The 26,967-nt window shown below is 39.8% G+C and overlaps 1 protein-coding gene across 3 annotated transcripts in view; it reads right to left on the bottom strand.

The window, feature by feature from the left end:
* The window catches only part of USP45 (ubiquitin specific peptidase 45), a 51,783-nt gene extending 26,706 nt beyond the window's left edge, over positions 1-25,077 (bottom strand). For 2 of the 3 annotated variants that reach the window (XM_027694579.1, XM_027694598.1), the window contains exons 1-8: positions 25,036-25,077; positions 17,257-17,366; positions 15,004-15,173; positions 13,327-13,430; positions 12,850-12,950; positions 4,655-4,800; positions 3,330-3,425; positions 1,304-1,434 (exon numbers count right to left, since the gene is read on the bottom strand). In XM_027694579.1, the coding sequence (XP_027550380.1) occupies positions 1,304-1,434; positions 3,330-3,425; positions 4,655-4,800; positions 12,850-12,950; positions 13,327-13,430; positions 15,004-15,173; positions 17,257-17,356 (848 nt within the window). In that variant the 5' untranslated portion in view covers positions 17,357-17,366; positions 25,036-25,077. Of the gene's footprint in view, positions 1-1,115; positions 1,221-1,303; positions 1,435-3,329; positions 3,426-4,654; positions 4,801-12,849; positions 12,951-13,326; positions 13,431-15,003; positions 15,174-17,256; positions 17,367-19,644; positions 19,729-21,854; positions 21,999-23,244; positions 24,059-25,035 lie in introns of those variants that run through there. The other variant, XM_027694570.1, reaches the window with a different exon arrangement.
* Positions 25,078-26,967: the final 1,890 nt, after the last annotated feature.

Raw genomic sequence — 26,967 nt, 5'->3', positions numbered from 1 at the left:
TGATGACTACACAAACAGACACAGAGCAGATACAAAATAACTACCACTTTAAAAATACAATGCCATCTGAAGTGCACTGCATCATGATTATTTCACAATGAATTTGCTAAGGTGGGCTTCAAAACATGTTTTATATCATCTTTTCCCTTCTATCCTTAACACTTACTGGGAAAAAACTACTATTGTTATTTAATCATTTCCCTTCCATTTCTCAGCCAAATTTTATCCTTATAATCACATTTTTTTGAGACAGTCTCAAAACAGGAGGAGGAGTAGTGAGAAAACAATGTATTTTTCTTCCCGGTAGATAATGCTAAAGAGAGAACACTGCTGTTTGATTCAAAATTGCTGTAAGGTCACTTTATACACATTTTCTTTTATAGCTCAAAAGAATCAAAAGGAAGACAAATACAGTAAAAAAATATAATGTTAAGTTTCTGAAGTTGAGTTTTGAAAATAAAGAAAAGGTAATTAGTTATTTCTTTACAGAATTCAATTGTCCCTGCTCTAATCTAAAAGCTTTTGTTTCTTTATACTGTATTTTAAATCCATTGCCCAGTAAGGTTGTCCTGGAAAGCCATGGTAGGAGGCTGCAACTTTCCTAATTCTCTTGCTGCAGAACAATTACAGTTCCATAAATAATACCATAGCAAATAAATTAACACGCAATATTATTCTTTTTTAAATGTGAGATTCAGATATATCATCCTCCAGTTACTCTGTTTCTACAGCTTCTTTTGCTTGTAAGTCAATGTCTAAATATTTGTATCAACTTTTAAATAGGTCTTCTACAGGTGTTTTAAAAAGCAAGACTGTTTGCATCATAATTGAAAGCACCTACAAAGCACCACTGCAAACATTTTCCACACCAAGAAACAGGACTTTCTTTAGGGCTTGTAAGCTCTCCGCAATCTGGAACCATATGCCATTTCAGTGCTGCTTCAAGTCCTTACTTGTTACACCCTTTTTAATTTTGAATTGATGCCAAGGTTAGACATCATTGCAGAGGTTTCCCATTTAAAATCTTACTCTTTTTTACTCTTTTTGCCCTCTTCTGCCCCCTCACACTCAGTTCAAAGCCCATTAAACATTAGTGGTTATGAACTGGACCATACATTACATGAAGGGCAGGTACAACCCTGGAGTGCAACAAGGAGTCCCGCAACTTTAAAACATGAAGAAAATATTTTTTGGACTGCCAAGTAAAAATCCAATGGCACCTTAGAAAGTACAAGACATAGCACACTTAGAAACACACCAGTAAAAATTAAATGAATAAGTAAAAGATACTGACAATACATACTTTTGACAAAGCTGGCTGAACAGCACTTTGGGAGAAAGGGGACCTTTTCCAGCCTCCCTCATACTGTGAAGGAACAAGAACATCGCTGAAGTCAAAGGTCCCGGGCTGGAAAGGTTTACCACCAAAGGATCCTTCAAAACATAGGTAAAATGCACATCAGATTTCAAAGACTTCTTTCCAGTTACTACATTCATGATAAAGAGCAATGTAACTTTGGTCTTAAGAGTGTTCTGGGGTGGGTTTTTTTAAATGTTGATGTCACCTACGTGATTGAAATAACTGAAGAGAAAGCTTATTGTTTAAGCTGTATAGTTGCAAAACCAAACAATTCTTGTTGAGAAAACTGGTGGTAACCAACAGTTTTGGAAACAGGTATGTCATTAAGCCAGCCTGTTTCTCACAAAAACAGACTACCTTCCTGTATTACCTGCTTTACTCTTACTCCTACATGGCACTGAAACTCAGTTGGAGAGACAGCCCAAGTGACCACCTCTGTGGGCCAGCATAAGATGGTGCTCAGTGGCTCCCTGTTACTCAACCTTAGGAACAGGGTGGCCAGCTTCTCTGACCAGTGAGCCAAAAGCTGAGATTTCCACACATCCAAGAGACACAGAAACACACCCTGTTCCTCCAAGAACCAGGTGCCGTGAAGGCACCAGCAGTGGTTCACAGCGACCACAGACCACCAGATCTCCCTAATACGCTCCAAGGTTCATACGTGACCACAGTGCTCCCTACTAGGTGGCCTGACTCTCAGTAAAACAGATTACAACAGCCAGACAAACAACTAGAGAGGGTGCCTCATCCAGAAAGCAGATCCACACAAAATGTAAGCGCTATGGATACACACAAATATAAAATATTTGCTTTATATACACTATCGAAAAGTGGAAAAATGCCCCTTACCAAGCGGGAAGCTGTAGATTTCTACATGACTATTAGTTAGACTACTGCAGCCCTCTAATTTTGAGTTGACAAACAAAACCAAAGACCAGAAAACACAGTCTTTGTTCCAAAGACCTTATTTACATTGTAAGCATTGTCATGAAACAAAAAATTAATCTTTCAACCTTATGGCTGTGCAAGTTTCACATCAAGCATAAGCCAACATCTCACTGGCTTTCTAAGCCTTTGGGCACAAACAAGCTCCAGACCTCCATTGTGGCTCAGGATAACTTAGTGAAACGTGGCTGCTCAGAACTACCACTGGAGGAAATAAAGACAGCAATGCAGTGAATTTCACACTGTTCTTGCCTATAGAGGCTATGAACATCACCTACAGCAACGCCAAGAAATCTTCATCATTTCGGAGGTATCTGAAACAGAATACCACCACTCCACCCTCACTGCCACCAGAAAGCTCCCAGCAAAGAGCAGAAAAAAAAAGGAAGAAAAAAAGAAACAAAAATCTTCTGTAAACTGTTTGCTTTAACTAGCTGAGGGAAAGGGGTATTATCTTTATTGCCAACAACATACGAAAATCCAAGTCTCTAGGACATGACAGGAACAGCAGAATATTCTTTGGATAATAGCCACAGGAGTCTCTTTCCATATGCCTGCAATGAGCTCGAGGACAAGAAATTTTTTCCTCAGTGAAATTTTGCCTCTCTCATTTTAATCCTCTGGCCTGTGAAGCACATAATAAATTTTACAAGCCTTATCAATGGCTAGGACAGACTGGAATAAAATATTTTATTAACACTTTCTAGAGCCGACTAGACTATTTCCTGTACCATACATTCATATTAAGAAATTCAATGGCAAACAAAAATAAGCCAGCCTCTCTTACTTAAGGTCAGGCATTATTTGATACTTCACGTGAAAGCAAGTCATTATTCCTCCTCCTCCGGGGCTGAATAATGATTTTTGTAAAAGAAATGAGTTCACAGATAACATAAAACAGCTAAACAATTAAAAGGCAAAAGAAATGGGAAAGTAGCAGTGTGCCTTTAACAGAGATGTGACTTCCTGTCCTCCAGCTTCTTCCCACAGTTTCCCAGATTTGTATTTCTCAATACATACTTACCAATTGGGAGTCTGAAGCATGACAGATTTTTAACTTTGTTCCTTTCTCCTTCATCTCATATATCAGTTCATTTAGTACATGAGTCTGTGCCAAGTTCTTAAAGAGAAAAAAGAAGCATGCTGATCTTTCAATTACACAGTTTTCTTTTAGTTACATATTCTAGCTTTAGGGACAGACAAAACCAGATCTATTTCATAATGTATAACTGAGGTTTAGGCCAGACCACTAGAAAAAGCACTAGAAAAATCACTGATCTGACTGGTTTCTAAAATTGTATCATTTCTTTTTCTGTAATTTCAAAATAGTTTCCTAGTAATAACTTTGTTATTTTTGTTGAACAACAAGATTCGTTAATTTATTTTTTTATGGTGAGGACATTAGTATCAGAAATCATTTGTCTCTTTTAAACTCCGCAGTCCCTCTCATCATGCCTCATAAAGCACAAAGGCTTTGGCACACTGAAAAGCATCACCTCCCTGAATTGAGGAGAGAAACCAACTCAACATTGTTTCTTTATTTTTTATTACCTTTGACTGCAGATCCCTCCATTCTCTATGATGCCCTAAGTATTAACAGATAACAATCTGCAGTAAATCTACTCCTTACAATTTTACTATTTGTTTACTGAATTTTGTAATCAACACTATAAACACAAGGTTAAGTGTGCCAGTGCAGAACACCTTTATAGCAGTTTTCCCTCATTTGTTCACTCCTGTCTGCAGACATACAGACGTCTCTGCTCAGCTGACAAGCAACGGGATGGTCCAACATAAAACCTGCGAAGGCTGCTGCCTTTTTTGAGGATGCTATACTAATACACATCAATAGAAGTGTATTAGTATAGCTCATTCCTCTTATTCTATTATGAAAAAATCATAATCAATACAAGTAATTTTATAACTGCATCCATTGTAGGGGCTTAAAATCATCACAATTTAGTGTGCAGGCATTTACATTACACACAAAGTACCACTATTCACACCACCAGTATGGTAAATACCTCACATTACTCATAACTGCTAATGCTGAACTACAAATAAAACTACATGCTAGTAGAGTACAACCCACACACATATGCAGTGTGTAAAACACTTGACCTTTTCACTTGTCTCATTACTGTACAAAATGCTACTGATCCAAGAATTCTTTTTTGCTATAACAGGAAATAATCCTGGAATAGCAAGGAGTAAAAAGAATTTGAAAAGGACCTTGAGAAAGCAGAATGAAGACTGGTAACTCAGAACCTTTTCTGAAGCCCACTGATTATACAGATTTAGTATTTTTGAAATCTGTGAAGAGAAAGTGGTATGATCTTTCCATCTTACCTGCATGACAGCATTAAAAAAGCAAGTATTTCCTAAGTTATTTATTCCTTTAACTGGAATTGATGCACCATTGCCAGAACTTTTTCCTTTTAGTATTTCACTTGTTTCACTGTTTTCTTCACGAAGACGTAAGATTTTTGATGAACCTATAATTAAACTATAGATTAATATGACTATGTAATTGCATAGTTTTATCAATGTAGTCCTTCCATGGTTATGTTTATCAATTTTAACAAATGTGCAAAGATACCTTGATGATACCCTAAGATGCTGCTTTATGCAATCTCACCAGTTAAAGCCCGGGGGGGGGGGAAATCCCCAAATCCCCCCCCCAACAACTACATACATCCAACAAAAACTTCCACAATAACCATACTGTCTCATAAGGCTGTAACTTCTAAAATTATGCAAGCAATAAATAAAGTAAAATGAGCTCTGTTAGCTTGTTAACAATAGGCAGTTGAGATATACATTCATCAGACACATTAGAAACGCCACACAAAGGCTGCTTTTCGGTGCATTTGAAGAGAGGTAACCAAAAGTTACCACCTGAATGCTGCAAGTCTTTATCAATTATTGCACTCCATTCGAATTGCCTTGTCAACAGTCCAGTTGGAGTCATTATCAGTTTGCTCAAATACTACATTTGCTCTTCAACCCACCTCCCTTTGTCACAGCCTGAGGACTTGCTAGTACAGCCCACATACGTACAGTGCTAGTGTTTTAATTTCAAGTAACAAAAATTTTTAAAACTATGCTACCAGTATAACACCCATATAATTCCCTACTTCCCTTATTATTTAAATAGATAAGGGGCAGTAAAGTTAGACAGTCATTAACTTGTAGCCTAGAGGTAACGGAAAGACTTGAGATAACAATATTTAGTCTTGAATTCTACTAGCAACTTTCATATTGTCATGGTTGCAGGACTAAATATGAACATTACTGACATCTGCAGTGTCTTAAATATTGATTAACAATGCATGTCAATGTAAACGAGTTATGGACTTAATAGATGCCAAGAACTGTGATGCTACAATCTCTGTCTTGACATATGAATTCATATATTTGTTCTAATGAGTTTCACATTGAAGTCTCATTAAAGTGTTCTTGAGAAATAACTAACAGACCTATTTACGTTAATGAAATTCTCATGCCAAAAGGTTCTTTTATGTACACTCCTAGGTAGCTTCTTGCTTAGAAGATGAAAAAATATAATTATATAAAAAAGAAGTTATTAAAATAGCTGTTGTATCTGGCAACAAGCTTCTAAAGCAGTCTCCCTGCACCCTACAGTGCCATCAAGGCGTAATTATTCTTACAAATTGTATCAGAGTTTGTCAAAACACGGTTAGAGGTGCTTTGCTGCTTAAAAACATTTTTAAATGTTCTTGTTAATACTGCTTACACAGCTTTAAATTACTCCACTTGGACGGAAAATTAAGACATATAAGGAGAAAGTAAAAGACTGAGTTCTTGAAAAAGGAAAGTGTTTTTGAACGCAACGATTGACAAACGAGCTGCTCATACCCTGAAATACTCACTTTTTCATGGGCTACATGCAGCAACACCTTTTAATTGGCATGCTTACAAGGGGCATGCTCATCCACTCACACAGAGCTCCAGTACGACCATAGCAGGGGAATAGGGGCTCCAGATATCTGCAACTCAAAAGCATTGCTCACTCTCAAAAGTTTAATAACATAAGTGGAGATGTTCTCCCCTCAGAGAAGTGGGCCATGCAGAGTAGTGCTGGGGAGAAGAGATGGTTAAAAAGGGGGAAAAAAAAGAGGGGGGAAAAAAAAACCAAAATTGTGTAAATAATTTGTGTATTAGTATACCACAGTTGTTGCATTTATCCATCGGCATTCAAAAACATCTGGGACAGCATCTTAAAGTAAACAATGTTCACAAGGCCATCTGGACAAAACTGCAGGCAAAAATTAAAGCATAAGCATATGGAAAAGCAGATTTTTCTCTTCCCTTTAGCAGTACAGGATGACAAATGTCAAACCTAGATCTGTCCACGCTTCACTGTGCTATGCTTTGCAGCACCACCTGGCTCTCCTTGCACAGCCACCAAATATGGACAGCACTGCCACAGCGGACCATATCTGCAGGGCAAACTCAATAAAAGCATTTTCCTTCATGGTTAAATGGCAGCTTCACACAAGTAGCAAGGTTCCATTTGCTGAACCTTACATATAAATTATTTAAGGGAGGGAAAACAGAGCCAAAGCATCCAGCTTTGCAACAAGAGCTGGATGAATACGCAATTATAAAACACAATAAATGAGAACCAGACATCCGATTACCACAAAGCTGGATAATTAGCATAGGGATAAGGAGAAGTAGCAGTAAATTGGGAAAAGGCCTGGATGTTGTTATCAAAGTCTAGGAACCTCCTTTCACTCAGAAGGTTTTAATTACTGCTTCTTCATTTTTTAATAATTTTACAAAAACAATCCACATGACATTGTACTAGGTTTTTTTCTATCTGTGAAAAAGCCTTGAAAGAAAAGTTTTGCTTTGACATTACAAACATTATCTGCTGCCTTGCTTATAAGACAGGTATTTTTAAGGACATAGACAGAGCCAGAGGAGAGACAGCAGTTTTTAATTTAGCTCTGCTCAGTGTCCCCAGCTCAGTGATAAATGACAGACAGGCCTGAAGCTGAATGTTTACTTGACATGTGAAGAGTTGGTCAGTCTTAATAGGACATGCTGGTAATGACTGTGATAGCTAATACTTCTACAGATTGGGGCTGGAGGGTCCTTCTGCAAGATTAACCCACGGCTACAAGCATGTTATTAATCAAAAGGCTAATATGTAATTTTTTAAAGTGACTTTGCACTGAACAGCTGTTTCATGGACTCTTGCCGGCTCAGTCTTGCAATCCTGTAATATTTTAACAGGCATGCTTTTGGATATGAAAAGTGACTTTTAAGCCAGTATAGACACAAGAAGGATCCCAGCAAAAGGATTCCATCAAAATGGCTGTCATCTGCTGCTGCCCACAAGGACCTTCGGTTCCTTGCCAAACAGGAGAAAAGAAGTAGTCCAAGCCATCCATCCACATGCAGTAATACTTCTTATAAAGGACCTTATTAACATTAACGAGAGCAAGGTGGGTAAAAAGCACACAAGTAATTAAATTCATAGACCAGATTCTGTTCATAGTTCATTATAACATCTTTCAGAGAGTTGACATGGTAACCCTCAACCTCTCTGCCCTTCTCAGGTAGCGTGGCCATCAGCCCCAGGCAGGCCTGCCCCTCCACAGCAGGAACAGAACTATGCCTGGGGCTCACACATTCAGACTACCCTCTGCTGGGCTCTTTCTGCTGTTTTGCTGCAGAGGGGGCCTTCCTAATCCAGTCACATAAGGAAAACTCACCCAAGTCATGCCTGGACCACCACAACCTCCTTTTCCCTTGACAAAGTGTATCTGGCTGCAGAGACGCCTTACCTGAGCACTCTGCCAAGACCTACTGCCCAGCTCTCCATACAATTCATCACACCCTACTGACCAACTCTTCATAGGGCTCTGGTCCCACCATGACATCCACCTCCAGCACTCACTCCTTCAGCCCTCAGACAGCCGCATTTGTGCATAGACACAGCCATCACCCTGCTCTCCCCCACATTAGAAAACTCCCTTCCCACCAGATCTATGGGATAGAGGACGGCAGTCAGAGACCGATCCTCTACTACAGCTTTTGCCTGCAAACCACCCTTTTCTTGCCATTCTTTTCTTTTGCCCACTTCTGCTCACTTGTAGTCTTATCTCATAAGCTCTCAGGAGGCAGGGAACATGATTTTGTCCCACAGCTGCACAGCACCAGCCCCTTGACTGAGATTCCTTAACTCCGCGTTAACACAGACAGTGATTCATTCCATGAAGCAAAGCAAGTTACTGGACCAGGTGTACAAACACACATGGTGCCAACACATCCACTTGCAAAAGATGTCCAGAAAACTTATCATGTGTTCCCTATCCATTTGCTTTGCCAGTATTTCAAACACTTGTAGTGCACATGGACTTCTGTACCGCCCTTGCTGAAACTGAGCTGTGCCTAGGGGTGCAGATGGTATGCAAGCAAGAAGATAAATGACATAAAATTTTTCTTTCAGCTAGGAGAGTAAGCACTTCTGCTTATCTTTTCAATGCAACCTTTTTTTAATTAAAAATGAGGGTTCCGAGAATACACACTTTTATTCCAAGGTCAAGCCTTTTCTATTGAATACAACTCTGGTACTTCAGCTGAAGGTCTTCACAGTAAAAGCAAGGTTAATAGACTGCCTTTCTTTTACCAAGTTCTCATCATGCTGTATTATGAAATGCTACTAAATTGTCTGGCACTCCTTTTTTATTTAAAAAATTTAGATTTTTTTTGTTCAACACTGTACAACAATGAGACTGTAACCCTTAGACAAACAGCACAGTTTTCTTCTAAAATGGTCACTAGCTTTACATTTTAAAAGCCCGACTTCTCTTGTAGTCATACGAAATTAATGATCAAAAAACTGCAATTTTATTTCTCTGAATCTGCCACAATGTTATAAACTAAAGACGTGCACAGTGAAAGAGCAACCTATTCAAGCACAGGTTTTGATCCTCTGCACTCAGATGATTTGTGCTACACCTTACAAGGAAGTAAGTACATCGACAGGGAAGGAAAGACTTTGTAAATAAAAATGACAGAATGCCTAAAAAAAGTCTTTATCAGTGATTCAGTTTTCATCCCTTTGCAAGGTGTATAATTAACCACAGCCCCTAACAAGTATGCACATTTGAAAGAAACAGGATAACAGAAAAGAAAGAAACTGGTAACAGAAATGTCTTTTTGCTGAAGTGTGTTTCAGATTTGGAGACTCAATATACTCTGCTTTACTTTGCTAGTTAATTTTAAATATACAGAATGGTCTTACATGACTCCAGTGTACATGTAGTAAAAATCACTTATGAAATAATACAATTTTTTTCAATGTGATCCTTTGTCAACTGCTAATACCCACAGATGAATGCAAATCTGAAAAATTATTCATCACACTGTTTGTTTTTCCATACAAGTCAACAACTATTACTTGTACTGTAAAATTATATATATTTTATACATCTGTTATTAGATGTATAAAAATAGAAATAGATACATTAAAATAGAAATGAAGTTTCTAACTTTCATTTATTGGCAAATCTGGGCAGCTGAACTTACTAATGAAATCTCATTCCTCTGCTTGACCTTCCCAACAATAAATTTAACTAAGAAATTTGAGAATATATATTCTTTCTTCCCATTGCCACACAAACCAATTTAATCAACTGCTCTACAAAAACTATGCAATCTTATGTCTCCACTGACATCTAATTTGGCTTTTCTAAAGGAAAATACGCATAACATTCACTTTGAAGACTGCAAAACAATTTGTTTTCTCCAGCAAATGAGCAGACACACAGATTGCAATGTCTCAGCATGGTTCCTGTGTACTACATGTGCATTATGTCCATGTGAAGCTCACAAGTGTGCCACACGGACAATACTGCACCTGCCTTTCTGTGGAAATCATCATGGCCTGCTAACCTTTTCCACAAAACAAATTTCTGGGTGGTATACCCTGGAAAGCAATCTTGCTTTATTCTTCCATCTTGTGTCCAACATGACCTCTTAACCAAACAGACTCCTTTAAAAAAAAAAGGGGGGAGGGGGGGAAAAAGCAGGCATTGCTGGGTACAACAAACCATAGGATCAGATGCGAAAATCACACAGCTGCAAGCATTCTTTTGGGAACCCAGCACTGGGATTTATCTCAATCGCTTAATGTAATTACAAAAGTCAGTCATGTAGTAGTAATGTAATTTGCACATTTTTACAGCTGAAGTGAAGTTGAATCTTTATGAGAGGCCAAGTGAAAAGCAGGGATCCTGCTGCCACACTATTCCACCACATTAGTACCAAATGACAAGCATTTTGCTTTTGTTTATTTTCCAAGATGCATTAATTAGGAAATCTATATAACCCTCCCTTACATGTTTAAACTGATCATTTTATCTTTAAATGAATCCTGCACTTTTGAGAACCGAAAAAAAAAACCAGCAGCCTTCATCTGCTACTTATACCCATGTTCATACTGCATCTCTACAGAAATTTCTACACAATATTATTTGAATTTTAATGATGCACCATGCCAACCAGTTGTTACAACAAAAAGAAATTCAGACATAAGACAAATTGTTGTTACAGTGCCACATTCTGATATGAAAACCGTCTTCATTTTGACTGCTTTTTTAGGAAGAAATGGAAAAGCAATGGAAAAAAAAGCACAAGACTGATTTTTAAACAAGAAATATGAATTGAATTGGTAATTGTCAGTTTTACACTGCTTCTCTCCAGTTATTTTTCATATTTTTTTAATTATTTTATGTTTGTAATGGCTGAATATACAAAATAAATTTTAAAAATCTATGCCAACTAATAATTTCAAGGATGACAGTTACACTGAAAATATCAATAGAACATGAAATAAAATGCTAAACTAAATAAAAATTAAACAAAACAAAAGTAGAGTTAATTCTCACAGTTATTCGTTGTGTCCTTTGTGTTCTAGACAACAGCAAGAATTACATTTCAATTTCAGATTCTATTTTTTAAAAATCCTTAAAGGTAGTCTAATTTAAATAAAAGAAAAAACCTTACATAGATTTCTGTAGGGGAAGTAGCAAGTGTGTCATTTATCAAAATGAACCAAGAATGCCAACTCTGGTTGAGAGTTCCCTGTCATGCATTTCTTTTACAAATACATGACTGTTTTCCAGCTTCTTCCCGCAAGGAGCCTGGTCCAAAGCAACAGTGTCCCAGGCAGAAGCTTTTTCCTCTTCTCCTTGCCACTTAAAAAACCCAGCAAATCAACTTTGGGCCAACGGTCCCAGACCTTTCACAAATGCGATCCAAACTGCTCAGCACAGCCACAGTGGAGAGGGTTACAGACTCCCATTTTTAGAACATCACTGGAAGTACACATACACACTTTTTGCATGAATACATTACATTAACTGAAAGAAACACTACAGCATTTTCATTTGCAGGAAAGTTGCAACAACCACTTATTACACATGAACATGAAACTGAAGAGAAACTGAAGTGAATAAAAGTAAAATCACATATTGTATTTTCACATCTCCAAGAAAAAAGATGCAAAAAGTAGCAATTTATCAATTTATTACAATTGAATAATTTACATATAACTTGTGATTTGATCAAAATATAATATTTCTAAGTCGCCCTTCACTTTCTCCACTCAAAAAATACGTAACAACTCTTAAAAACCAGTGGAATTTACGCACGTGGAGCTAGAATATCTAGTCTAAATCAGTAAGGCAGTCCTTCTCCACTCTTACTTCTAACCAGTTGATTACCTCAGCTAAAAAATGCAACCAATTGTTTTAAAAGTTTACCCAAGCTGGTTTTTGAGAAGAAAATCTGAAATTCAATGCACTCTCTAAGTCACAAGCCAGAAATGCTGCCAAGTATGTTACAGCAGAGATGAGTAATGTCAATGTTATCAAGAGTAGACAGCTGAGGGCCACATATAGAAAGTTCTATCGACAATCACATATATTGAGAAGGTCTATTAGGCTCCTAATATAAGAAAATAATTTAATACTATCTTCTACTAATAGAAATAAGCACTTTATCAATTAAAACCAAATAGCAGAAATGAACATTATATACAACAACAGAGTACTAGAAAATCCACTCAAAAAAAATTTGTTTAACTGTGTAGAATGAATTTAAATCAGAAAAATTGTAGCTTTGATACATCCATAATAGGAAAATTCAATTGCTTTATAGTAAATGTATAGTGCATACTTCAACACATTTTTTGTGCATTTCTTTATATTGCATTATATTTAAGGTAACAACTTCTCTATTATAAAACTTTTCCATTACAGACAAAATTTGGAAAAACTGTCCTATAGTGCCCAAAATATTTTTCAAATATAATCAAACTGTACAAAAAAACGACATTATGTTTTGACAGGCATTACTTGCCCAAGTAGTTGTGCAATTACAAATTACATTATAGTCATATTATACATAATTTTTTAGTTGTATTTTTAACATGACTCAAAATCTGAAATGTTCAGTCAGTACATTACAGATGTCTCCAGATAAAGCTTTTTGTGCAAACTTACTTGGTTCAGCCCTGGCACCATGTTTTTGAAGAAAGTCAACTATCTGAGCCAGAACCTTTTTGTTGCAATGTGTTGACAGCTCTTCATCACATTCATAACACCTAAACAAAAGAAGAAACAAACCGGAATTCAGAGTATCTGCATGCACCTCCCAGCTCTAACAAGCCTCTCAAGCAACCTTACAAAAATTACTTAAGATCTAGGTTTCAATTTTTCACACTAAAAAGAGAGAGAGAATTGAATTCCCTCATCTTGTATATGCTCATCTGTGGATCAGTCCCAATTCACTTAGAGATTTAAATATTCTCAGACAATTCAAAGGACAAACTAATTTTCTCTCCAGAAAGTCTCCCTTTCCTCTACAGAAAGTATTAATTTTATCTGTCAGAATCATTCTTTATCATGAGAAGACACTCCTTTAAGTTATGTGTATCCTTATACACAAGCATACACAAACCCCTGCATACCCATTCTCACCATATGATCCATGTGCTGAGGTTGATAACGATGCAATGAGGTTCTGTGCGTGCTGTTTGGAAGTGTTTCAGAGAATGCTGGCCTTCCGAATTCTTACTACATCCCTAAAAATGGAAACATCAACACAGTAAGGGGGAAAAAAGGGAAGAAGGAAAACACTATATTATTAGTAAATAAATGACAAAAACTTCACTTTTCAAAATTAGACAAGAAGCTATTCTGCCTACCCATTTAGCATTCCCAAGGATTGAAAGGATTTAATATATTATAATCCAGTGTTATAAAGATACCAATTAACTTTTTCTACTAATAAAGGAAAATCAATGACAACACAAAACCAAAACCTCATCTTTTCTACTTGGAAAAATCAGACAAAAGTATAGAGATTTATCAAGTTTTGTTTTAACTGAATAGAAATAATTCCTAGCTTTTGGAAAAGTGTTAAATAAGTATCAATAGAAAATGATGCCATTCATAAAAGTAAGAATGCTCTAAAAATTGTGAATGAAACAATTATGTAGCATATTTGGCCCACAGAATACCAAGGAAAGGACAGCACAGGTAACCTTCACTGCTCAAGAATGCCAAATACATTCCAGACAGCAAATGAAAAAGGTAGATAAAGTGTTTTGCACTAAAAAGCTACTCAGAACACACCATTTATATACAGCAATTTCAAAAGAAAGCATTTGCAATTTTTCAAGTATCTACAGAGTGGGACTTCCAGGACTGGTCTCTGAATGAGACATGAGTTTTGGAAGCTGTTAACAGCATGAACATGAAGAATCACACAGAATTAACTCCTGTTAAAAACCCTCCTTAACTAGAAATTTTCAAACAAGATACAGGAGTCCTCCTCAGATCTAGTTAACTATCTTCTGAAGCCTGTGAATAGCGCGTTTCTTTACAAAATTAAATCTGTTCAGACTATACTGGGAGGAGCTGGCTTCTGTCCTTACTATAGCAAAACCTACTGAAAGTCTAAGAAAATTGTGAAATGCTTTGTTCCGGCAACTATTGGCTCAACCAAACCTGATATTGCCCATAAACTGAATTTTTCTGTATTAGGCTTTACTTCACTCACAGGAAAGAAACCTGTGCAAGCCCCTGGGGCCAGGACCTGCTGTTTTAAACTCTGAGGCCAAGATTTGACATTATAATTGATCCAATCTAATGACTAGCTGCCACAGAAGCAGCATTCTCACTCTGGCACAGTCCTTTCTCCCTGGTTTCAATCAAATCTAGCAATTGAGTGTCCACAGTACAAGCTGATTCAGCAATATACACATTTGGTTTTTCTTTCATTTGTATTCGTGGGAACTTCTCTCAGATGAGCCATCTGAATGGATGCATTTTGCAGCCACACAGTTCCTGGTGCCAATTCTCTGTAAATGGCAAGAGCATGCAGATGAAGAACAGAGAAAAGGCAGGACTGTCACTTACTAATCATGATGACAAATCATACTGTAACACATAAAGCTAACCCAAAACTGTCAAAAAACGAAACAAGAACATAAGGTCACATCCCACTTCGCTGAAGAAGCTGAAGCATGGACTCTCACAACCGAACACTTATGTCACACTGTTTCACTGAAGGTAATGAGATGACAAACAGACAAGGGCTCACACCAGTCGTATTCTTTAGAAAATCCATCTAAATTCAGCGCATGTGCTCACCTGAGAGCCACACTTGAGACACAGCCATATGTCTGAAGGTGCCGTGGGCTCACCATCACTCATCCGCCTCTCCTTCAGACATTCTGCACATATGGACCAGACGCTCTGAGCCACTGCTTTCTTCACATGATGCAAATCCACTGCTTGGCTCACGTGCTGGCAGGTTAAGCCTAGAGAAAACAACAGATACTCACCTTATCCATTAAAAATAATAGCTATGAAAGGGAGCATGTGTATATTACAAGAGCATAATCTCCGACGAATTCAGCATTAGGAAAAAAAAAATAGCAAAGAACTAGCATAGGAAAGATCAGCCAGCTGCTCCCCATATACTGAATTTTATGAAGGACCTATTTCAGTCTTTCTGTAATGAAAATTCTTTTCAAGTCAAGAAACGCCACCTCTTAAAACCAGAAAACTACTTTGTACAAAAGTACAAGCACTACTTCTGTACAAAACTAATTTCCCTGGTTTTTGACAGTAAAACACTATATAAATCTATTTTTGCACACAACAACACAGGCAGTTGACCTTTTCAACCCATAAAGATTTGCAAATACCTGTGCATCCCTAGTACGACTGCTCATTCTGAACACAAATATCAACCATTCTTCTCTCTCATTTTTTTTTGCACAAATTCCACCATAATATCACAGAATAAGGTAGGTTTGCAGTAACCTCTGAAGGCTATCTTGTCCAAACCCTCATTCAAAGCAGAGCCAAATACTAATTAGATCTGTTTGTTCATGGCTTTGTTTAGCTGAGTGTTGAATATCTTCAAGGATAGAGGTTTTACCAACTCACTAGAAAATCAGTTTTCTGTCTCACCACCCTCAGAGTGAAAATAAAATAAATTTCCTCACACCTAGTCAAATTTTCCATAGCCTAACTTTTGCCTGTTGCCTTTAGTCTTCTCACTGTGGACCTCCTAGAAGAATCTAGTTCTGTCTTCTCTGTAACTACCATCAGGCAGTCAAAGAAAGAAATTATACTTTCACTCTATTGGCTAAACAAAGACATTCCTTTTAGCCTCTCTTCCCACATCATGTTCTCAATCTCCTTAACAATGCGGAGGGAGTGATCCACTGGCCTCATTCTGACAAGTAAGTGTCTTTCTTGTAACAGGAAGCCCACAGTTGGACACAGTACTCCAGATGAAGTCTCACTCATGCTGAAAAGATAAAAAGAATCATGTACCTTGCCTGCCCTGTACTCTAATTAATACAGTCCTGCATACAGTCAGCATGAACAGCACAGCTTGGTTTTATTCAGCATCAGCATTCAGCAAAGGACCCCCAGGACCTTTTCGGTAAAGCTGCTTTCAAGCCATTAATTCCCACCCTGTAACTGCATGTGGTTATGCCCAGGTGCCAAACTCTCCACTTGCCTTTGTTGAACTCTAAGTTTCTGCCAGCCCATTTCTCCAGCCAGTCTAAGTCACTCTGAATGGCAGACCTGCCCTCCTGCATATCAACCACTATGAAGGATGCAAAGCGTAACCTTATAATACCATTATGCAGCTCTCTCAGCACCTTGAGGTGCATCCCATCTGATCCCATGGACTTGTGGACATCCAGTTTGTTTAACAGTTCTCCATCTTCTTCCCTAGACAACGTTAGAGTCTGCCGTTGGGCTCAGGGGTCAGAGAGGATCAAGTGAAGAACTTACACGTTAAGACAGAGGCAAAGTAAAAATTGATTTCCTCAGCCTTTTCCCATGTCCTGTGTCCCTAGGTCCTCTGAACCCTCATGCAGCAGGTTTGCACTCACCTTAGCTATCATTTTACTGTCATGGCATCCATACAGGCCCATCTTACTCTTCGTGCCCCTCATCAGGTCCAACTCTAACAGAGGTTGGTCTACCTAACTCCTAATCCTGCACACTGAACTTCTGCAAGGGCAGCCCAAACATGCCATCACCCTCTCTGCCCTTCTTTTTTTTCCTCTGAGTTCATCTGGAAGCTCCCCACTCAGTCAAGCAGCCTCCTGCCACATGTGCATGACCTTACACAGAGAGGAAAGAACCGTTCTGCTTTGAAGAGGCTGTCATTGAAGATCAACCAATTCTCCAGCCCTTCGGGATAGGCATGTAGCACAAGAACTGATCATGTCATAAACAATTGAGTGGGGATATTTTGTTACACATTCAAACAAGAAAAGTATTTCATGGTACTTTTTTTTGGTGGTTTTCATCAGTCAATATGGAATTTATTAGCCCTCAACCTCAGGGACAAACATCACCTAATGTATTTACCTGAAATATCATCTGAAGAGTCCTCATCCTGTGGCCTGTTAGGCCTTTTGCTTCTCTTCGGCTTCTCGGAGTTCGTTCTTGATGGATCTTTCACCCGCATCTGTTACTTCCTAGGAAAGAGAGACAGATGTTGCTTTATTGTTATTGCTATGTAAATGCTTCACCAAATGTAATGAGTTTGAACTCCAAAAGCACAAGATCAAATCACACATTCAAACCTCACTAACACAGTTTTAGGCTTAGACTAATGTCAGCTACTGTGTAACAAGGACTGTGAATGTGTCAGGAATTAACTAGTAGGAATGTCGCAAGATCAGTTACACTACATGATATTATGAGTTGTATCTGTGACAATAGAGGACACACACACACACACACTTCTAGACAGTGCTGTTAAATATCTGAGATACCAAGATTTCCTTTATTTTTGTTTTTGTAAACAAATTATTACAGAGCTCCAACCATACCTCACCAGAAAAGCATCATCAAAATAAAAGCTCCTCCTCCTTAAAATATATCCCTTAGGAAAGGTTACAGTCATCCCTTACCCTTGGCAAATTCCCTAAAAGCTTTTGAACAATTTCAAACACTCTAAGTAAACACAAAAAGTCTTCCAAATCTGATTAAAGTGTCCTATCCTACGAGAGATGAAAAACTGGAAGGCAAGCTGACCCCTCTATTAAACATCAGAAAATCCGTAAGGATGAAGTCTCTCATAGGAAATTTGGGTCATTAATCAAGGAGCCCTATAAGGAACAGAATTAAAGCATAGATATTTGCCATTAAACATTAAAAAAATACACAGAGATTTCAGCACACCAGTCATTTCACCAAAATCCAAATGTGAATTCACTAAAGGAGTGTAGCTGTACATCACACAAACAGCTGCTGGGGCTTAGTTTACAGTTTGTCTTTTAACAGTGTGTTTCATAAAAACAAATTTTTGTTTTCATATGTGAAGCATATTAATGTAAGATAGTCAAATATTCATACACGGCAAACTGCGAGCCATTCTGTTTAGAAAAAAAATGATGTCTTGTTGTGTACCACAAACAGGCTAGTAATGTCACCTGAGCCACCAGTACCAAACATTTTCAACTGTGCTACTGCATTTATGTGTAGGAAAATTCTAAAATGCCCTACATTTGGGAATAGCAAAAGATATATTATTACTACACATCAACTAGTTAAGTTTGCCAAAGTTTCAAAAGTTAGCCTACATAAAAGTTTTTTTAATCTTCTCTGTATATGCATTTAAACCTTTGTATGACCGAAGTTCTGAGAGACACAGTGTATTGAACTCAATATTCCCTCTCCTTTCTTAAACATTAAGCCAATCAGCAGAACAGTCATCAATATTGATACTAGAGCACCACCATCAGTGGTATCTGAACAGCCTGCACTGAAGCGAAGCAGGCAATCTGTACCTCAGAGGTCCTGTTCCAGGTTCCTACAGATCTGGACAGACGTCCCTGCACCTGCCGCCCATACTATTAGCGCTGGAGGTTGTCTGCATGAAGGTATAGGTTACAGATTTGCATTGGACAGGCCAAATTTTTGTAGACTACAAAAGAAGCCTTTACTCTCTGCTTCTTTGCATCAACGGCTTCATGGCTCCTCAACCTTTCAAAATAAATGCATTTTTTGCAGAATGCTACATTCACACAGAAATTAGTTAATACTATATTAAATATCATGATGTTTTTAAATTATAGCTTTAAAATTTTCCTATACTTACAGTTATAAAGCTTCAAATGCTTAGACATGCAAGTGAACAATGCTGCTGAATTCAGCTTTGCTGATTTCACAGGTTCACTATTCCTGCTCATACAGTAACAAAGATCTAAATATTCCAGCCCTTGACTATTTATGTTGAACAAATGTTAGCACACCTAATGTCCATCAACAGCCATGCACATGGCATCCCTAGAACACGAAAAGATTCCAACAACTTCAACTGTGTATTTCTGCCTTGGGACCTTATCATATATATCCAAGCTTCATGTGAAACTACCCATCACCACTTGTCGCACTGCCACTTAACTGAGCACAAGATTCATCGAGACACATATCAAACAGTAAGGCGGACACAACTGCTGTTAGAAACTCTAGTATTTTGCACTAAATTATGTAAAGAGTCAATAGCAAAGGCAGCAAAAATGTCCTCCCTAAAGGAACATAGTTGTGTTTAGGTTATTCAACATTGACATAAACAACCTACAAGTTCATTTCAGCATAACAATTTTGATCTCTTTGGACAGATTACGTAAGACTGTCCAAACCAGAGACTTCACCCCAATGAAAGTCATGTTCATATCACTACATTTTCAGAGCTCAGATAAATAATTACGGGCCCAACCAGCTGAAATACAAGCAAGTTTTTACCACCCGTGATCCTGTGGCCCGCAGAGCAGGTGACACAATCCGGATTGAGGCACACACAGCCCACTGCTGAACCCACACTCTAGGGACCTTCAGGACACGTGGAAAAGAAAGCGTCAGTTGATACCGCAATGACTGAAAACACAGCATTTCAAGCCCAGCATAATCAATATGGCACTAGAAATGAACACTGGCATAAGAAGCTGGCATTCACACTGCAGGTCTGGGAACCCACTGCACAGCCCAGACACTTTTCAGTCTCCTTTCACTAAGAGCAGGCAGAGCAAAAGACAACATGGACCATTAGATTAATTACTTTTCACGAACACACATATAGAGGGGCATCCATCAGACAATGTTTACTGACCTGTGAGCTCTTGGAAAAGCCAGAGCATATCAAGGACTTAGACAGACAGGGTTTGTGCCTGACTGAAAAGCATGTAAGTGTACTGGAAGGGTAAGAGCAATGAGCTACTCCATATGATCTACGATGCAAGTAGCACGGTATGTATGCAATACTATCTGCCCTTTTCCAGTACATTTAGGGACAGAAAATATCACAAATAAAACATCTTTCTTAAGAATTTTAACATGATCAACATTTCAAAACCAAAACGTTTTTGCATACATAAAATCAAGTCACGGTGCACAAGATATTTGACTAATGAATCTGACAACTAAAAGGACATCAATTTTTGTGGTAGAAAAAGCTGAGTTGAGAGGGGCATGTTAGCTCCACCCAGATCTCTATTTGGCACACAGTAAAAATCTTAAGTAGAAATCATGCAGTTTCATGGGGAAAAGTTGAAAAATAGAAAAAGTCACATTAGGAAAAGCTAAATCTCTTCCTTTTTAAAATCATTTCATACAAACCCAAGAACTAGTCCTTGATAAACATGTTCAGATTCTTTGAGCTCAGCATACAAAAGTTTGAAGTGTAATCATCATCACTAGCTATTCTCTGTTAACTTTTTACTTCTTAAAAGACTCCTACTAATGTCAGTCAGCCTACAGAAAGTTGATTAAGATCAAAACCTCCTCACTACAACTGCTCATTTCCACCATTCTAGAAAGAATAAACCACTGCAAAAGCAGCAGAATGATCTGCCCTATCTAATTTTAAAAGTTTCAAATTTGACAAAGTGCCAAAAATCAATGTGCTGAATTTGTTAAATTAAATCTAAGGTATGCCTAGACTATTTTAAATGTAAGGTATGCCTGAAAAAGTCTATATTTAACAGCATTAATATTCCTGCATTTAGAAATTGACTCTCTTTATAAAGTATACATTTAGATACTTACAAGAGCTGAATGTACTTCCTAAAATAACTGCTATTTTTTTAAAAAAATTACATTTTACTGTAACTCAGTAGAGCTAGGACCAATAAAAGATACAAGGCTAGTATGAACTAAAAATCACTTTTCTTTGGGAAACAAAACCAAACCAAACAAAAACCAACCAACCAATCAAATCATTCCTCTTCACAACATCTTTTCCCATCTTACTGTCTTGCACTTCTTACTTGGAAGTTGAGTCCCTCCTAGAATGCCTACATAGTTCACTTACTAAATTTTGAAATGTATCACCTTAATGAGTTTTCACTTGCTGTACTTTCACCATGATGCTTACAAGAAATAAGAACCAGACCACCCTTATGTTAGAGAAACAACCTGCTCTACTGGCTAATACCATATCACTGCTTCTATCTGCCACGATCCACTTTTTCCCTTCTCCTATAATTAGGGAGCCAGCTCTTTCAAGTGAGTGCCACATTTTTGTTCTTATCTGTGTAATACCTATTCCAATACTTTTCCTGATTCTGGATTAACTAGGAGGATTATAGTTGCATTGCTAGAATGCAAACAAGATAAAAAAGGCAAAAAACACACCAGCTTATTTAAGCATACTTAACCTATGAAATACAGCCAAGTGAGTCTATAGATAGTCTCCAGATACTGTTTTGGATATGGGTAATACTCTCCCAGTAGGACTGTCCATTAACTGTGAAATCAATATTCTTAATTATTTCATCAGTGAGCACCTGAATTCAAGGAAGATGGGGCAATACATTTACCCCAATCCTTCACTTCGTCTGAGGTACTCTAAATTCCAGCTGTCTCACCACTTGCAGTCAAAGTTTCAAGTTTAAATTATACCATTTTCTGTTGCTAATGCAAAGAAAAACCTGTGTCACACCAAAGGACATAGCACTCACTGAATACAAGGAAAAATTAGCACTTCCAGCTCAACAGCAGCCTTGCTCCAAGGCAAGGGGGTGAGGAACAGCACAGGTGTGCAGATTAAGTCCAAAGATGCTCCATAGCACATCTGAGACAGGTCTTTATGATCTTCCACGTAACTGTGAGAGTACAGACAGAAGAGCCTTGTATGGGTCAGTAATGCCAGACCCCCCACTACTACATGTACAACTGCTACATGTTTTGATGTAAGCTGCAAGTTGATATATTTTGGACATCTGTTCCAAGCATTACCTATGGCATTTTGGATTGCTCACCACTAGATCAAATGTCACCCAATCAAAGCAGGAACCACATCCATCACAGTTAGCAACTAGGCAGTGTCACCCATCAGCGGGCCAGGAGGCTCAGCACTCTGACAGCCACCAAAACCTTTGCGGCAAACAAGCCCCCACTGCCTGCTAGAGCAGTAAAAGGACCAGAATTGCTGACTGGTAGTGGCAGCAAAGCTTCTTCCCCTGGAAAATGTCATCTGAAATTCTGAAAGTGTCATCTCCAAGATTTCCTAGCCCAAAGGCACATCACACATCCTACACCGTCACTGGAGCTCAAATGCCAATCCTGACATTATAGTACAGTCCTAAAAGGGTGAGACACTGATGTACTTTCTTAGCAAGGAGTGAGACGGAGCCTTATACAACTTCCCAAGTTGTATCTATCCCATAGCATTTCTCACTTTCATTAATCTATTTTATCCAGCTGCCCATGGTAAACACAGGCTGTCAACGTTTATGTTTGTATCCTGCACAGTCCCCCTCAGATTTCCTACTGAAACCCACTTGCCACAAAAAAATTACTTCTAAGGATGAACAGAAACCAAATATGTCCAGAAACAAGAATGAGAAGACTCTGTAACTGGATTGATAACTAGAGTAAATTAAAGGACTGAATGGGTAAAAAGAGTAGTATTTTGATAACATACTTTTGCTAGTATCTTATAGCAAAGGTCTTAAGGAAAATTTCAGGGATACATATATCAATATCCAGCTCCAAAGAGCAAATCGCAACTTTTGTTTATGTTCTCTGTCCCACATTAAATGCATTTTTTTAAAAAACATGAACACACCAAGAGGAAAAAACACCTGAGTAGATGTGTTGATGGTCCAACGAGGATTTTCTGAGAAAATTCACGCTTTAAAAAGCAAAACACAGTATCAGAAGAAGAGCCAGAGCTTATAACTAATGATGCTGGCTTGCAAGTGAAAACTTTTATGTGAAAAGGCAGTCAGATGACAGAGTTGACAGACTGTGAACTTCTGTGATATGAACACCGATGTAACAGCGCCCTCGCCGCAGAAAATTCGAGAGTACGACAACTGAAACAGCTGGAGAGGGAACTCACAGCACCTTCACGGGATAACCATGTGGCTAAAAACTGGGGAAAAGCTGGTCAGAGAACATGAAGGACAAAATGAGCAAAGGATGAACTTTAGAAAAATGCTAATTCTGTGAATTCAGAAAAATAAAAAAGGAACTGTGGTTGCAGCATGTGTGTGAGACAGAAGGCTGAAACCCACACAAGACCATATGTTAAGCTAAGACTCCTGCTGTACCTCTGCCTAAACGGCTGAGTTGGAGCAGATAAACGAAGATAATGGCTGTGCATAACTTCCCATATACTCTGGAAGAGTGTTGAGGGAATCAGTTATGTAATGAGGATAGAATAGATAAAACCGTAAATTTGAAAACTAGTTTGAGTTTTTTGAAAGCCTAAGTCTTGCCACCAAAACCAAAAAATTTCATTCCATTTTCTTCCTCCACATAAACTGCCCCAGTTTGCTTTGATGACATGTCTGAAGTGGAACAACTTGTCCTCAATCTACAATCGATGCTCAAAACAGAACCCCTGAAACGCTAGCGGCAGTTCTGTGAATCTCTCAGAAATGAAACTACAGAGCATCAGTTCTTCAATATTTCATGAACAAATCTGACAAAATATTTACAAATGTAGTAAACACTAAAACAATTTCACAAAGGCATATTCTGCTTCAATCTGGCACATGCTCGTGCCACTACTATGCTCCCACTTAAAAGTTAGAAAATGAGAGCAGAAAGAATACTTTAAATACAAATAAATACAAATCCTTTAACTGCAGCTCTGCTCTATATGCTCCTATGAGAGGACTATTTCATGGAATTGGGAAATACTTGTAGTTAAAGATGAGATGCAATTAGAATACAGTGCTACACCTGCAGCTATTGTCATCTGCTTCCATGTTCTTGACGTCTTCATTCTACTGCTCCCTTGTTTTAATACACAGTCACATATATCCTGTTTAATAGGGCGAGGAGTAACATATCTATAGCAAGGGCAGAATGAAGTCCTAAAGGACATCATAGCAAAAGAAAAAAGAAAAAAAAAAAGCCAGGAATCAGAGAATCCCAACATCAAATCAAATACAACGCGCAGAGTTGCAGCTATGGGTCTAAAATACCACGTCTCCCTCCGATTAATCGCGAGGACCGTGCCCGGGCTGTCATCTGACCACCGGGCACGGGCCGGTCCCTGCTCGCTGGGCACCGACCCCGAGGCCGCGGCAGCTCCAGGCCGACACAGCGGGGCCGCAGCAGCCGCGCTGGCCGCACGACACGGAACCGAGGCACCATCGTACCCCCGGGCCCAGTGCCAAGTGACCGGGGCGTACGTTCAGCGCTGCCACAGGCGCTGCTACCGCCTCTCCCCAATGTAATACACGGAGAAACGCGCTGCGGGTCCCGGACATATCCCGGCAGGGTTAACCGTTTCACACCGACAGCGGGCGGTCGCCACCAGCAGCTCGTCGCCGGCGACCCAACAAGAGCGGCGCTCGGCCCCCAGCCCGGCGCCCTGCGGGAGAAGCGCGGGCAGCGCAGCCCTGGGTACCCCCAGCAGCGACGGGGGCGGCTCGCCCGGCCCGGGGCACGGCGGGGCAGAGCCCCCTCCGCCCGCTCTCAGCCCGGCGCCCCCGGGACGCGGCTCCGCAGGCCGCGGGCCTGGCCGCCGCCATGGCGGGGAGGATCGGTCCGGCCCGGCCCGGCCGGAACCAGTGCTCCGGCCGCGGCCCCGCGATCCCTCTCGGCTGCGCAGGGCGGGCCTGGCGCGGACGCGGCGCCCCCGCGATGTGCCGGCGGCCCCCCCTCCCCGCGCCCCGCACTCACAGAACGCCGGGCGGCGGCGGCAAGCGCGGCGGCTGCAGGAAGCGGCGGAGGAAGCTTCGCTCCGCTCCGCCCCCGGCCGCGCCGCTCCCCGCCCCGGCCGCTGCCCGGGCCGCTCCTGGACGGGTTGGTGCTGGTTCGAGGGCAGAACGCGTGCCCCGGGTGGGAAGGGCCATGGGGAAGCGGGGCCACCCGAGGGTGGGCGGGAGCGCACCACGGGCCCGCTGAGAGGCGACAGGTAGCGGTGGGTTTGGTTGGAGGGCACCTTAGAAACTTGGGGCAAAGGGCGTGCAAAAGAAGGGAGACGTGGTGGGGTGACCTTCACGTCGGAGTTTTGCTGAAAGAGCAGGAGATGCTGCGCTGGGTTTGTGCCCGCGCAGGGGTGTGGACAGTCCTGCCCAGAGGTTACACAGCAGGGTCTGGGCCCTGCGTGGATTTTCAGGGCAGCCACCGTGGGAGGGACTGGAGGGAGATCAGAATCAAAGGTGCATATCCCCACTGAGAGACAGGCAGAGTGAAGGGCGTCCAGCACTCGAGGAACTAGTTGAAACTGGGGTTGGGATTAAACTCAGCAAGTGGCTTGAAAATACGGGCGGCTTTACTGGACAGAAGGCAAATCTGAATTAAGGACTGAAAATTAGCAGTTTTATTGGAGTAAGATCACCCAGTAATAAGGCATAAAGTAAAAAGGGAGAAAGGGTGAGGTCGCTGTGGCACCCCTCTAGAACCAAGGATGGAGAACCTGTAGTGGATCTGCTGACAAGTAAGCTGAAACAATGGTTAGAGAAGCAGGTAGAAGTCACTGGACCAAGCAAACATGGTTAGCAAAAGAAATGGTTAGTGAACCATTTCTTCGATCAACAAAGTCTTCGGTCAAATGAGAAGATGGGGATAAAGAATGTGCAAGAGTAAATGCAGCTGGGTAATGGTCTGGGAAATTATGGCACTGGGGTTGAGTGTGGGAGGCTGTGCAGAACTGGAAAGTGAAGTGGAGGTGAAATGAGGAGAGAGTCCCAAGAGGTGAAATGAAGAAAGCTGCTGAGGAAGGGTTGAGTGAGTGCAGAATGACAGTGCCATGAAGGCAAAAGCATAATTGAACGTGCTGCTTCCCACTTTTTCATCAAACCACAGGAGTTCGCCAAGCTTGATCTCTTTTGACTTCAAACTCTCAGTCTTTCACAAGATGGATAGTGGATGATTCCTATTTCTGCAAGCAAGCTAGTGTGTTCTCGCTTTGTGTACATAGCATGATCCAGGGTCAAATTAAAACCACAGAAATGCAGTTTCATTTGAATATGCATTTCATGTGACATGTATCCTAGTGCTTCACATTGAATGCTTTATGGTCCTTACAGTGATACATACAATAAGTGGAGATTAACCGTGGACATTATTTTACTACAGATAAAATATACAGTAGATTATATTTCAAAATATAATTTCTAGAAGTAGTGTATTCTACCCAGATCTTGTGGAAAATGGGAAATGCATGAAACCTCAATTCATAAATAGATACACTGCTTCAGAGAGACAATTTGCAAATGCCTGTCAAGGAGGCCATATGGAGAGGCTGGCAGAAGGGCAGCTAGTGAACCAGTTATATGTGCCAAGTTCAATTCGTCACACTTTACAGTACCAAGAAGTATTTTGTTCTCATTTTGAGAAGGAAGACTCTTATTAGTAAAGATTCAACAACGTACTCCTCAAAATGCATCTTTTACAAAAAGATCCAGCATGCCTGCTTTTAAAGACTGGAACTGCTGGTATGTAATATATTTGCAAAAGTATGTAGTAAGTATGGAGTATTGATTTAAAATGTGTGCAATGGAAGGACCCTCATTTCTCTACTTATATATCTTGGTCATCAGTCCTTGCGGCTGGGAGACTGACAGCTTTCAAAATCAAGGGGTATTAAAACTAGGGATCATGGGATCA

Source organism: Neopelma chrysocephalum, unplaced genomic scaffold (genome assembly GCF_003984885.1).
Source record: "Neopelma chrysocephalum unplaced genomic scaffold, ASM398488v2 Primary Assembly neopelma1_23b, whole genome shotgun sequence".
NCBI classification, from domain to species: Eukaryota; Metazoa; Chordata; class Aves; order Passeriformes; family Pipridae; genus Neopelma; species Neopelma chrysocephalum.
This window is presented reverse-complemented; position numbering and strand designations above follow the sequence as displayed.